Source organism: Sturnira hondurensis, unplaced genomic scaffold (assembly GCF_014824575.4).
Source record: "Sturnira hondurensis isolate 20B ecotype Veracruz unplaced genomic scaffold, ASM1482457v3 Scaffold0020642, whole genome shotgun sequence".
Classification (NCBI taxonomy): Eukaryota; Metazoa; Chordata; class Mammalia; order Chiroptera; family Phyllostomidae; genus Sturnira; species Sturnira hondurensis.
Genome location: NW_028093273.1, coordinates 4,059,137 through 4,073,981, shown reverse-complemented (window position 1 = coordinate 4,073,981; position 14,845 = coordinate 4,059,137). Strand labels below are relative to the sequence as shown.

At 45.3% G+C, this 14,845-nt stretch overlaps 1 protein-coding gene across 3 annotated transcripts in view; it reads left to right on the top strand.

Annotated features, from left to right (window-relative positions):
- PCSK5 (proprotein convertase subtilisin/kexin type 5) overlaps positions 1–14,845 on the top strand; it is a 424,235-nt gene that overhangs the window by 388,173 nt on the left and 21,217 nt on the right. For all 3 annotated transcript variants that reach the window (XM_037030322.1, XM_037030321.1, XM_037030323.1), the window contains 5 exons: positions 1,809–1,892; positions 3,318–3,513; positions 8,644–8,861; positions 9,802–10,038; positions 12,831–13,061. In XM_037030322.1, coding sequence (XP_036886217.1) covers positions 1,809–1,892; positions 3,318–3,513; positions 8,644–8,861; positions 9,802–10,038; positions 12,831–13,061 — 966 coding nt within the window. The remainder of the gene's footprint in view (positions 1–1,808; positions 1,893–3,317; positions 3,514–8,643; positions 8,862–9,801; positions 10,039–12,830; positions 13,062–14,845) is intronic.

The following is a 14,845-nucleotide window of genomic DNA, read 5'->3' as shown; positions in this document are numbered from 1 at the left end:
CATTTCTCTATTGATTAGTGACAACACATGGCAGCCACAGAATTGTTGCTCATCTCTGTGCTGCCCTCTTTTTTGTGTTAAGTGATTTGTCAGGCTAAAAGGACCTTCAGGGAAAGACTCAGTGTTTATGGGTCACTTTCGTGAACATCCCGCTACCAGCATTGCTCTGCACAGGGCTAACTGAGCCCTTAACGGGTACCCTGGGGAGATTGTATCAGTCAGTCAATCCATCTACTAGAAAACCAGGGCAATTTTTCTGTCCAAACTAGGCCACTCAGCATGGCAGGATGGACAGTCACATACATCCCTATATCTACACCCATGTTCACCCGCCTACCTTTGAATCTAGTCTTCTTAGTAGCAAGGCTCCAGCTAGTTAACCGTGAGCGCCATCATGGAAACCAAGCCATGCCTCCTGGTGCCACTCCAGGTATAGAACAGAAGAGAGGGAGAAGGAAAACAAAACAAAAGCCTCAGAAATGTGGTGGAATGAGAAGAAGTAAGAAAATCAGGAGAGAGGAGTGAGACGAGGCAGAAGGTACCACCATTTACCATTTATTAACCTACGTGCACACCTCACACACATTATCTCATTTAGTCTTCACAACAGTTCTGTAGGGGGAGAATCACGTTCTCTCATTTTAGAGACACGGAAAAGTAGGACTCTGAGACTTTAATCACTGTATCCATGGTTACCCTCCCTAAGCAGCACAGCTGGGATCTGAAGGCAGGTGTGACTGGAGAGCCAGTTCTGCCAGACTGACTCTCAGAAAGAGAAGAAAGGAACTGCAAGGCAAGAGGGAGGGAGGGAGGGAAGGAGGGAAGGAAGGAAGGAAGGAAGGAAGGAAGGAAGGAAGGAAGGAAGGAAGGAAGGAAGGAAGGAAGGAAGGAAGGAAGGAAGGGAAAAAGGGGAACGGCGATGACAACATTACAGCTAACTGAGGGTCAGGGTCATTCCTATCACACAGTTGGAGCTAGAACTTCTTTTATTATCCCGTGTCAGGGGAAATTTCCCCAGAAATTCAGTCCCTATCCGGTGTGTATTGTTTGAGTGGTATCACTGAGGCTACTAAGTATGCCTTTGAAACTTCCGGTGGAGTTGCTGACTTCCTTGGAGAGCCTGCCCATGCAATGCTCTTGGAGGGAAAGAGGGGGAAACGGCTCCGATGTTTCCCAGGCTCGCCTGCTTATCCCCGGACCAGCCAGAAAGCTCGTGGGCTGCTCCATTTGGGTGATATTTAGCAACAACCTGGGACAAATTTAAGGTGAGATGAATCTAGGTTGCATTCCACCATGGCTAATCTGAAGAACACAGAGACCCAAACATTGACCAATTAAGAAATCTTGTTTCCAAGAACCAAAAAAAAATTTTTTCATCAAAACACAAGGAATTCTCAGATATCACCTTGGAGCACAAAAAACTGGCCACCTAAGAATCATGGGGAAATAAGTGATTGTCTTTGACTCAAAAACTTGCTCACATATTCATAAACACAAGCACACAAATACCCCCACACTTTTTTAACATGTGAAAAAAGGAACACTTGTCAGTTCAAGTATCCCCTTAGTCTTGGAGGCTATCCTGTCTCTGGAAGTTTGCAAAGAAAGTCTTGAAAATCACTTGTCAGTGAAGTCATTGAAGTCCACATGGCAGGCCACGGCCTGGTACCAAATTTTAGCTGATGCAAAGTTGAAGGGACTCTATTTGGGGCAGGAAAGGAGGCGAGATTGCCTGTGTGATCTTGTCTGGCACTGGAATACTGGGGACCTGCTCAAGGAGACTGACTTCTGTTCTTTTCCCTACACAGACACATTGAGGAAACCACCGCCTTGTCATTCTTCTTGCAAAACCTGCAATGTATCTGCAACCCTGTGCACTTCCTGTCCAAAAGGTTAGTGGGGAGTGCGACTGGAGGTGGCAGTGGCCAAGCCAATTCACTGTGACCTGTGTATATTAGCATCTTTAAGTAAGGGCTGTGCAAGACTGGATCGAGCCCCATCGCAGGTTCCTATCACGGTGGCTACTCTGGAGTAGTACAGTGGTCTGAATACTGACCTATAAGAAAAACTGGCTTCCACAGGACCAAAAACAAGAAATGTTTCTCACCCAAAAACGTGATGAAGGTAGCAACTGCTCTGGCCACAGAATCTGTTAGGGGGTCTGGGTACCTGACGTCTCCAGAGGTTCCCCTGCTTTTTTAGGGTGCATTAGCTGGAACAAGAGAACTGAAAGTAGAGGGTCTAGGACAGGAAAAGTAGTCTACCTCTCCTTTCTTTCTTCATTGCTGGTACTGAATCTAGAGGAACAAAGACACAGAGCAGTGCCTAACACCTCAAATTAACTGCTTTGTCATCGATAAAAACAATACTTCAGAAATAGCAACCTCCCTGAACTAGGGAGCTATTTTATTCACATGGTGCATTAACTAACATTAAGAATTAAGAATGGCATGCTCCCACGAAAGTGGTCATTCTGTTGGAGTGTGCAACGGTTAACAGTGAGATGGGACGATAAAACAACAGAACTTAAAATGACAGCGGTGCCATGATTCTGCTCCTACAAAATAGAACAGTTTACATACAAAAACTGAAGGAACTGTTTTGGAATGTTGGAGTTGACAGTGACTTTTAAATGGTTTTCTTTTATCATAGCGCTAATTTTTTAAATAAAAAAAAAAAACAGATGGACTGCCCTAGCCAGGTAGCTCAGCTGGTTAGAGTATCGTCCTGATAAGCCAAGTTTTCGAGGTCAATCCGGGTCAGGGCACATACAAGAATCAACCAATGAATACACAAATAAATGGAACAACAAATCAGTGTTTCTCTCCCCTTGCCCTTCCTTCCTCTCTCTCTTAAATCAATCAGTAATAAATAAATGAATGAATAAATGAATAAATAAATAGAGGAACCGCCTGTTGGGTGAAAGAGTTGCCACTGTGTTAGGCCCTAACGAGACAGGCTTTGGGAAGCTGAACAGACCCCACCACGCTGTGTGTGTATACACTGTCTCACACCAGGAAGACAGGTGAAGGTGTTAATAGGCTGATCAACTAGGCAAAGGGAAGCCCCCAAGGAACCCGCACCAATATCAGTAGGAAAGTAAAAGAAACAGGGCAAAGGCCTCCTGCTGTCAATTTCCATCCCAGAGATCGAACTCGTCCTGCCAGACTTAGCATCATTGCTACATATTTTGGTGGCGTGAAATACTGGGGTCTCTGGAGCAGTTTCTGCGAGCGCCAGTTCTCTGCATGGATGGGTGTGCTGTCAGAGCAGACACATGACGACCACCTGATCCGCCTTCTTTCTTGGGTTTCTAGGCACATATCTGTGGGCTCAGGCCTGCACCCCCACCTGCCCCCAAGGCACCTGGCCCTCAGTGGGCAGTGGCAGCTGTGAGAACTGTACGGAGGACTGTGCCTCTTGCTCTGGAGCCGATCTCTGCGACCAGTGCCGGACGCAGGTGGAGTACCCTCTCTTCCTCCACCAGGGCAGGTGCCACTCCAGCTGCCCGACGTAAGTTTCCTTTCCTTTCTCTCCCTGCTGGTGTTCATTCTCCTGCAGTAATGTGGGCCCCATTTCTCCCTATTCGCCAAAGAGCTCTTCTCCTCCCTGGTTACAACGCCTGCAGAGATGTCCCTTCTTGACTGCCGAACATCACTGTTGGCCACAGGAGCCAACACTCAATGCCAGATGCACGCTTCTCTCTTGTGATGATTATATGTGTGTTTTTACTTTTGTGAAATTGGTTTTTTACACCTTCTCTTTATGATCAAGGAGTTGTCGTTTTCCCATCACAAAAATAAGGCTGTGGAACACATGAACCTCTTCCATTTAAAGTAGGTGACATGTGAATCAAAGATGATAAAGAAAAGACCTGGTTAATTATTTATTGATTCCTCATGGCTTCCTAAGTCCCCTGGTTTATAATTCCTTTCCTTTCTATCGATGTTCCCACTTCCAGGATTTACATAAAAGGAAAGAGGGAACGGCAAATGAGAAAGTACATCAGGAAACTCTCAGTGCCAAGCAACAAAAATGCCAAGTAGAATGACTGAGACAAAACAGGGTTTGTTATCTCACATAACAACATGTTTAGAAATCCCATATTGGTTATTTCAGTGGCCAACACCTCACTAAAAGCGCACAATCCTTCCGTTTTGCTCTTGCATCTTCCTCAGCCTGCCCTCCCCTGAGCCACGTGGTCTGCCCATCTCCACACACCGCCACCCCACCCTGCAACCACCAGGCACAGAGAAGGACTTGGTGCTCCTAGTTCATCTTTTTTCAGGGGGAAAAAACTTCCTCAGACCTCTCTTCACATCTCATTAGCCAGGATGCACTACGTGCACCTTACCTCGCTGGCAGGAAGAACAGAAATAAAAGGATCGGTTTGGGCTGAACAAGATTCATCCCTGAAAACCCAAGTTACATCGGAACACTGACCGCCGAGATGACTGGAGAGGGAGATGAGAAATGAGTTTGGGGAAGCAGCCAACAGAAACTACTTTAAGGAATTAGAAATTTCATTTGCCTCCTGACTGAAACTTGATGATGAAAACAGCACCTATTTCCTAATGACCTATTTGTATCCACCCACTACTGAGACAGACCCTGTAGCGTTCAAATACAAGTCAGGATACTTACCCTCAAGAAGCCTCCAATCTAGTGTAGAAGCCAACTGCATTCAAGTCAACAGTACAGATACATATTAGGAGCCACTAGGTGTGCAGGAATCAATTCTGGAAGCTACATTAAGATCATGTGGAGGAAGTGTGAGCCTGCAAAAGGCCTGCAATCTAGTAGGGGAAGTTTACAGCAATTACGGTCGTACTTCTCACGGCCTAAACACACAGGAGGCTAGGAGATTCCAAGGGAAGAGAAACCATCCCCAAACAGTCTCTTGTCGAGTGTCTGTGATGTCTCAGCCCTGCGCAAAGCACTGCAGTGTGGGATCCAGAAATCCTCACGTGAACCTTCTTACCCAGATATTGTTTGTCTCCCCGCCCCCCACTCTGAGACGAGGGGAGGGGTAAGCATGGCCAACACCACTCGGCTAATACACAACGTGGTCAGGACTCCGACCCAAGCCTCCGCAGCCCATGTTTCACCACTGCACAACACCACATTCTCATCCAACTGGGGTGCCTCTCTTTTCAATAACGGCTTTGTTGAGGTATAATTCATATACCACCCAACTCACCAAACAATGTATGCAATTCAGTGGTGCTTAGCATATTTATACAACTGTGTGGTCATCACCACAACTGATTTTAAGATATGCCCATCATCCCGAAAAAGAAAACTCTCTACCCTTGTGGCAGATACTCCCAATTTCCCCCAGCCCTAAGCAATCACAAATTTACTTTCTGTTTCTATAAATTTGCCTATTCTTCCACATTTCCTACACACAGAATGCTTCAAAATGTGATCTTTTGTGACTGGTCTTTTCTACAGCATAGTATTTTCAAGTCATTACTGTTTCTGAGCAATGCCCCCTTTGGGTGCAATCCATCCTAAAACAGCAATGAGATGCATGACAGGAACACAGCCTGCAATGAACGAGCATTCAGGTATTCAGAATGACTTATAAGTCAGCACTAGTGGCCACAGCTTTTTCAAATACAGTATGTATTCATGAAAGAAAACAGTTTAAGTAGTCACATACATCATGATGGTGATTGTTTAGAAAACGTTGCAAAACCTAAGGTGTACTCATACTCACCAAACGTGAACAGATGGGAGGCGCTGGTAGAAGGAAATCGGTCTTGCTTTAAGCGCTGTCACTGTCTCGGTGCCTAACATACAGGCGAAGCTCCACAACCACACAGCTTTCGCATTCCATCTATTTATCTGAGCCAAAAGACTTCAACATAAACTACTTCGAATGTAGCAATTTAATGCAGGTGGCCGTTTCTTCGAAAAAGAAACATCTGTCTTCTTAAATAAAAATAACTGTGAAATAAAGCACTTACAAAAAAATGTTGTGCACGCAGGGAGAAGACAAGGGGCAGATTACTGGGCAGGTCTGCGGGAGGAAGGCTGCTTTCAGCCAAGGGGCTCCCTGAAAGGCACCTTCTCACACGGGCATCCGCCTGCCTCCTGAGAAGCTCCTGAGATTTGTGTATTTTTGAATTAGCAGTAATTTTCAATGAGTTTTTTTCTTTTTTTGCTTGAATCCATTCCATTGTTTTTAGCATATCATTCAACTTCCACTGACACCCTTATGAGAAAAATCTGAAGAAGGTTTCTTTGTGTTGCATCTTTTCAAATTCTGGAATGCTCGTCAGTGTCTGGAAACTATTCTTGAAAGGCTTTGGTCAGGCCTAGCAGTAAAAATTCCCCAGAGGTCAGGTGATAGGTATCACATGGCCCCAAGTCCCCAACCACTAAACATAGGTTGATCCTTCTAGCTAGGTCAATCCTCACCCTAAATCTAGAGGGTGTGGCCAGCCCCACCCCGACTAATTTTGTTAGCATCAACCATCAGGTGTGGCTGGAGGGGCCAACAATGAATGACCGGGACATCTTACCACGTGGGAAATCCCGAGAGTTCAGACGTCAGCTAGGATGACAGGCTAGATCTCTCTGTGGGTGAGGCCAAGTTCTTCACTACACACACAGAAACAGGGAATCCACCACATTCTCCTTCGGGTAGAAGATGTGTATGTTTGAGAATGCACTAAATTCTCTTAATTTCAAATTCCTCAAATTCAATCAAACTCTTGTGAGCATATACTACATTTCTAGCCACTGTCTTTTCATACTCCTTTTTAAGAGATTGACTTGCTTGAACAAAGTAGCAGTGTCTTTGTTCTTCCCATGTTCTCCATCATGGTCCAAGATGTGTAAGGAAGCCAGGTCTTAGCTTTCATCTGAACACTGTTTAGTTCCCCCTCTTCAACCTCAACTGCTCTTCTCTCATCTTTCTTTCTTGAAACCACGTTAGAAATGTGACTTTTCTTCACCCCTGTCATGTTTCTTCCTGACACATTCAAGATATGTTTGTTTACTAAACAAATAGAAGAAATTAACACCCTGGCTGGTGTAGCTCAGTGCACTGACCGCGCACCTGCAAACCAAAGGATCTCAGTTTGATTCCCAGTCAGGGCACATGCCTGGGTCGCAGGCCAGTTCCCAGTGAGGAGACACATGACAGGCATCCGTACACTGATGTTTCTCTCCCACTCTTTCCCTTTCCCTCTAAAGATAAATGAATAATAATAAAAAGAAATTAGTGAATGAAAGAATGATTGAATGAATGTGAATGAGTGAATTAATTAAAGCATCAAGTAAAGATGCTTTATAGGCCCTTTGTTGGCTTTAGGATTCAAAGAGGATCCAGTAGATTGAATTATTTGCTGCAATCCTTAGCTCCTCCCGGTATCTACGCCCTCTGCCTGTAACTTTGCAGCAACCACCATGAGAGATAGAATGGACTCCCTGGCCCTTAAGTTTTGGCTGGCTTATTTAACTTGCTTTAGCCAATGGGATATTAGCAGAAGAGAAGCTGAAGCTTAAAATGTGTTTGCCTTGTTGAACTTGCCCTCGTTTACTTCTGCCAAGGCTAAGAGAAGAACATGTCTCACAAGTCCCCTGTGCCAGGGAGGATCAAGGAGGTGAAGAAGACCTGCACGCAGTGTGCAGCTTGGAGTCCAGCCTCCTTCCCCGAGAGTGCATGCCTGAGTTCTTCCTATTCAGTCACATATGCCTCTTTGAGAACAAGATCAGCCTACAGGTATAGGAGTGGCAACAAGTTTGGGCTGTTTTGTTACAAAGCACTATTAGGGTGATAGCTGACTGATAGAAGGATAATTAGAGAAAACAATTGGAAGAGGTACCTAGAACCTCAGGAGACCATAGTGTTTAAACTGGTTTATCATTTTATCACTTCTGCAAGTTCCAGCTCTTCCCTTCAAAGAAACATTGTCTATACTTTTCTCATCTCCAAAATATAGTTGAGAGGGTTGGAGTGTTTTCAGACTTACTGTGTTCACACACCAGTGAGAGATTTCTATGGTGTGGTAGTTAAATCATTCAGGGGTGCAATGTGTGCAGACATCAAATTCCACCTGGAAGGAGTCAATCACACAACATATACTCCAATAGCAGTATATGCTCCAAATACTGGGTGCTGTGTGCAAATGTCTTATGTTTTTGAAAAAGCCATCAGAGGTTGGCTCAGAACATCCAAAAGCAAAAAAAAAAAAAAAAAAGTGCTTCCAATTTTATAGGGCATTAAACCTTTTGAGCCTTTTGAAAGTAATTTTTTTGAACTTGTTAAACTGAATTTTTATTTTAAAATGTATTAACTGAATGAAGAGCATTTTCTACTCTAACATAGAAAAAAAGAAAAGAAATAAAAACTAGGAGATAAAAATAAAGAAATCAGAAGATGAATAAGATTTACACACATTAATCGAAGTTGTTTTCAAACAAACCAAATTCACAAGGATGATATCTATCCCTTTTACTTGATTTTTCCAGACTTGATTTTTGACCACACTTCCTCAGGAAATCTGATAGATCCACTTTGTCCAGCGAGAGCTGCAGTCCTTCGTGTTCAGTCCGGATTTCTCTGCCACCGGGTGTGAATCATTTTCTCACTTGGAAGGCTTTCCCAGTTGCTCTCTCCTCTCCCCACAGGGGCTTCTATGCAGAAGATGGCGTGTGTAAACCCTGTAGCTCTCCTTGCAAAACATGTGAAGAAAATGCCACCAACTGCCACTCCTGTGAAGGAGGCCTCATCCTGGACCAAGGAACATGCCAGGAAACCTGCTCTGAGAGGCATGTGGCCATGGAAGGGGTGTGCAAGCCTTGTCCAGAGATGTGCCAGGAGTGTATCCATGAGAAAACATGCAAAGGTACCTGGGAGCAGCCCCGGGGAAAGCATGACTCTACCAAGCCACCCCAGCTGGGGGCCAACTCTCTGAGGGCAGGGTGTCCAAGCAGAACCAGGCAAACCAGTCTCCCTACTTTATGTGAAGTTTATCTACCTCTGTGCACATCACTGAGGAAGCTAAGGGTAAGATCCTTTCCATTATGGATCCTGCAAGTTAAGACAGATGAGACGTGATTTCTTCCTCAAATGTGTACTGAGCACTTAGGGTATGCCAAGAGCTGACGCAGGTGAAGCCTGTGGCTGTGCTGTACAGTACTGTTAACTCTAATACTCTGGCTAAGGACTTTTTCTCTGGAATTATCCCACCCCAAAAGGCTAATTTCCTCTTCGGAGTAAGACAGACTCATGTAATTGGTGCTATTCTATCCAAAGAGTTCTCTTGGCATAAATTAAAGTGTTTTTTTTTTTTTAAATAAGAGAACACACACAAACCCACAATGCATTCTTCATACTGGTTAACCATGTATATTTCAGTGGTCTACCCTATCAGTAAATGAAAAATTAATTAATCCAAGAGCTCCTAACCTGCTTTTTGTATTAAATAAAGCCTGCGGTGCGCAATACAGCTTGAAAAATCCGTCAGGCTTTCTGGGTTTTTGAAACAATACCGCCAGCATCTCAGCCATCACTGCTCTGCCACAGCACCACAATCTTTTGTACCTCCCAGGGCAGATCATTTCAGGATGTAAACCCCACATCATCTAAATGGGCCGCCATATGTGATCTCCAATCCAAAGGCAGGGCTTCGGGGGCATGGATGTGCCCTGGCTGGGTGGAGATGGGGCAAATGTATACACAGGTCAAATGAGACAAAACGGTGGGGGGTGGGCTAGTCACTGCAGGAGGAATGAACTCCTTTCTCCTGTCTCTGTGGGGATAACTGCTGTTTGCCCTACCCCTAGAGTGCGTTCCTGAATCCTTCCTGTACAAGGACACATGCCATCAGTCCTGTCCCCCACGCTTCTACACGCATGCGCGCCAATGCCTTCCCTGCCACGAAGACTGTCTGGAGTGCAATGGCCCCTCGGCTGACAACTGTGAAAGCTGTGCTCAGTCATCCTTCGCTTTCTATGACGGGCAGTGTTTGGACAAGTGTCCAGCAGGAACTTACTACGCAAAAGAGACTAAGGATTGCAAAGGTAAAGACTCCGGGGTACAGGACTGAGCGCCAAGTCCCAGGGAGCCTAATGGGATGACACCTGGGTTTCCATCAAGATGAATTTGGACCTGGGGTTTCCACAGTTCCAGCCCCAGAACTGTTGTCCCAACCCTTGCCTTTCTATTTGGAAACTGCTCTTATCTTTTGTTCAAATGAGTCATTCATTAGTTTTGATTACGTAACTTTATCAACAATGAATGATGTTGACTCTCGTCACAACAGTGGCTGATTGGATTCTCACATGAAGATTTACAAGAGATGATGAGTCCTCACAAGTGACCCAACATGAGAAATTTTTCTTAAGACTTTAACCTACCAAAAGTTTCTAGCAGCATATGGAGGGCTGTGCCATGGAGGATTTTCTGGGGGCCTCTTGTCTCCCTTCATCATTCGCCTCCCCAAAGCCCCCCCTTCCTTCGGCATCACCCCAACTCCTCCTGCCAGGGGTCCACTGGCCCATCTTGCACTTGGCACTTCCATTTCTACACGTTTTAGAAAGAAGCTGCTATTATTTATGCCTTCGTCTGTTTTAACTGGGCACAAATTCTTTGCCTCTTATTTGTTTTCAGAGAACCAAGTTTTTAATGAATTGCCCATTACTAGAGGAATTCTCAAGCAAGTGAGAGAGGCATTCTGGGGAAAAGAACTCTTTCCCTCGTTTTATTAAGATATAATTGACATATAGCATTGTGTACGTTTAAGATGTATGATGTTACGATTTGATATACACATGTGTTAGGAAATAACTTCTTTCAGAAGAATATTTCAGATCCATTCTCTTAGCAACTTTCAAGTGTACAGTACAGTGTTGTTAACTAGAGTCACAGGACGCTCTCCCACGAGGCAGACAGTGGCGGCTTAGCCCCCAGGCCTGCCCCCGAGTAAGCACAGGACCCATATCCAGAGGCAGGCCCCGTAAACACTGTGAGAGCACACAGTTTGAGGGTAAACGCACACAGCCGGAAAAAACATGTCCAAGAAGGCAATCAGAGAAATGTTTTTCGTGGGACACAGAGATGTATCTCACCACTGAAGGCTTCCGCGGTAGCCTTATGATCAGGATATACCTTTTTTGTATTATGTACACTCTCTAGTGTCGACGTCCCACCAAGACTTTCAGATGGGCAGCTGTGCCCCTGTAGCAGCGGGGAGGGAGTGTGCACGGGAGGCAGACTGTTGAGCTGAGGAGTCAGCTCCCCCGAGAAGTACAGAGACTCCACCAAAGGTCTCGCAGGCACTGCCATCTTGCCTGTACTAGGGCAGGAACTGGAGGTCAACTTCTGGCCTTTCTCTGGTGTTCTTTGCCGTATAGAGATCTTTACAGGTCTCAGAGTTACTTGCTGGACTTCATTCTCGTTGAGAAAGGCCTCTGGTTCTCATCCCTGTTTGCCCACTGGTATCAACTGCAGAGCTTTTCAAAAATGCCAAAGCCTGCGCTCACTCAGTCAGCCCCACTGTCGGAAACTGACTGGGGGTCTCTCCCTGCGAAACTACTGTGCCTTCCCAGTCCAAAGGGAGGCTGAGGGAAGCTGGCACTAGAAGAAACAGGTGACCATCTGACTTTACACAGAGAAGCAAACAATGGACCTGACTTAAAAAGTTGAGATTTGGGTAGGTATAGGGAAGCATTCAGAACCAAACAAGATCCCCTTAAGAAACACAAGGACTTGGAATCCATTCTGATCACCCCAACTATCCCCTATGAGACAGCACAGACACCTCTAAGATTCTCATACCTTTCCCAAGGCACCGGGGCAGAAATAGCAGGTGTTCTTGTTAAGGTCCTGGGGTCACCTCCTTTTCCAGCCCCGTGACTCAGCACCTCCAGCCTCAGTTTCCTGAGATAGATAAACATGAGATGATGATGATCACAATATCCCTGTGGGTACTCACACAGTGAGTGCTGGAGGGGGGCCTACTATATACCACATGGGCCTGGGGCGCAGGGAACAACACAGACAGAGTCCTGTATTCTCAGAGCTCACAGACTTTTGGGGAAGGCAGACTCTAAACAAGATAACTAAACAGAGAAAAGAAGGCAGGAAAGGGGGACAGGGAGTTGGGGAGAATGGAGTTGAAATTAGAAAGAAGGTGGCCTGGAAGGTACCATTGATAAATGGAAGGAGTAAACCACACATAAAGCTGGGAGAATTCTAGGCAGAGAAAACGGCAATGGCTAAAGCCCCAAGGTGGGAAAAAACAGTTCTTATTTTGTTTGTCTAACAAATATTTACTGAGTGCCTGTTATATGTCAGGCCCTCTCCTAGGCATTATGTATCCATAAATGAATATTAAAGAGGCCTTTTTTGTCAACAGACAATTATAATATATATCAATGCTAATGATAAGCTCAAGGTATTCTGGGAGGTCACTGGAGGACCACAGAATGGGAATTATTACAATACATTGGTGAAAAGGCCACAAAGCAGGGTGTGACCATTCTGCTGCCAAAGCGCTTATTACCATTTTGTTGCAGTTTATAGCGAGCAACTATAGTGAACCTTACTAATATTTTGAGGTGGTTGTTGCAGAAAGGGACTCTGCAATTACGACAGAGAATAGAAAACAGCCATTTTTTTCCCATTTTGCAATAAGAATGCTTGACCAGGGCCCAAGAACTGTACCCAATTCATGGCTCCACGCCACTGGCAGAAAGCACTAGAAATCCCTGGAAGAAACGAGGAAGGCACGTGACTGCACTTTCCAGGGGAACTATTCCCCAGCAGGGCACTCTGGCCCATTCTCACGCTCTGCTGCCCCTCCCACCCACAGACTGCCCCAGGTCCTGCCAAACCTGCTCATCTGCCGGGGCCTGCACCACCTGTCTGGGAGGCTGGAGGCTGAACAACCACGGGGTCTGCGTGCCCCACAAGGAATGTCCCCCCTCCGATTACTGGGATGCGGAGGCGCTGGGATGCAAGCCCTGCCACACCAAGTGCTTCCGCTGCACGGGGCCCGCAGAGGACCAGTGTCACACCTGCCCGAGGCACAGCCTCCTTCTCAGTGAGTCGCCTTCCTCTGGGTGGGCTTTGTCTCTCCCTCCATCTGGAAAACTACTTTTCATGATGCTTGGCACCCAGATGTTTGTGCCTTTCTTTCTAACTTTTTACTTTGTGTCTAAAATAGTTTCAAACCTACAGTAAAAATGGAAGAGTAAGGACAGTTCAAGACCACCACATATACCCTCTACCCGCCTCATCCTTTTCATCTTTTACCCCATTTGCTTCACCATTTCCTCGTGCTCGTTTCCTCCCTCTCCATGTGTATGTATACATAATTCACAATACGTCTTTTCTGAACCATCTGAGGATGTATTACATACATCACAGCCACATTCCCACAAGTACTTCATTATGTATTTATTTCCTAAGAATAGGGATGCTTTCTTACATAACCACAGTGACTAGCTGTCAACTCCAGTTAATTTAACACTTATACAATACTTTAATACACCACCCAAATTATAATTGTGTCAATTCCCCTTTAGGTGCCACGTTTTTTCAGCCTTTTAATCGGACACATCCCACAGAGGAATACTGCACAGATGATGCCGTGTCCTTCTGAAGGCACACGATGTTCACACGACCCTCTCTGGTGGTGGTAATTCTGGTCACCTGTTCACGGTGCTGTCCAACTTCTCCACTTCATAGTTACTGTTTTTCCTTATAATTAAAGAAGTGGTCTGTGAAGAGACGCTTTGTGAACATGCAGATATTCAGCTCCTCCTCAAAAGTTCTCCTTGTCCTGGCCAGTTGGTTGGAGTGTCATCCCATGACTGAAAGGCTGCAGGTTCGACTCCTGGTCAAACTACATGCCTAGGTTGAAGGTTCAATCCTTGGTCTGGGCATGCATAGGAGGCAACCAATCGATGTTTCTCTCACACTGATGTTTCTCTCTCTCTTCCTCTCTCTCTAAAAGCAATGAAAAAGAAGTCCTCAGGTGAGAATGAAGTAATTATTCCCCTTGATTTAGCATCTGTTGATTAATAAATCTTGAACAAAGTATGTCACGGTCTGAGGTTGGCCTCCTCCACAGGTCACCTATGAAGGTTATTGCTAATATGAGGCAATGCCCTCAGGTTTCCAAGGATACCGTGATTAGGCTTAATCATGGAAGAAAAAAATGAAACAAAAGTGTACTCCACTGAAAGAAGGAGCAGTGGAGGGGTACAGAAAAGATAGGCAAAAAAGAATAATATGCTAAAGACCTGGAAAGCGTTAAAATTCATCTCTCCAATCCGGTAGAGCAGACCTGAGAAGCAAGACACTCAAAAAAATGTGACAATGTTTCCTTCTCTGGTTGAGATGTCATCAGCCGGGGCACCTTTTCCCAGCTAAGACACAGCACCAGCTATCCTCATAACATTCCTGATCACCTCCCAACAGAAAACACTCCAAGACATCAGTCTTCCCTATCCATCCATCTTAGCTCCACTTACACAAATCCCAGTGAACTTTCTTCCAGAAGTTACTGCTTCATAAGAGCATTCCACACTCTGGCTGCTGGTGTGGCTCAGTGGATTGTGCCCCAGCCTGCGAACTAAGAGGTCACTGGTCTGATTCCCTGTCAGGGCACATGCCTGGGTTGCAGGCCAGGTTCCTCTTTGGGTCCAGGCAAAAGGCAACTAACTGATGTTTCTTTCACACATCGATGTTTCTCTCCTTCCCTTCCCCTCTCTCTGAAAATAAGTAAGTAAAATCTTTTCTTTAAAAACATGCCAGACCTCTGTATCATACCAACCAACAAGACCTTCTTTTCTAATTACCCTCAACTTAGAGCACTACCAG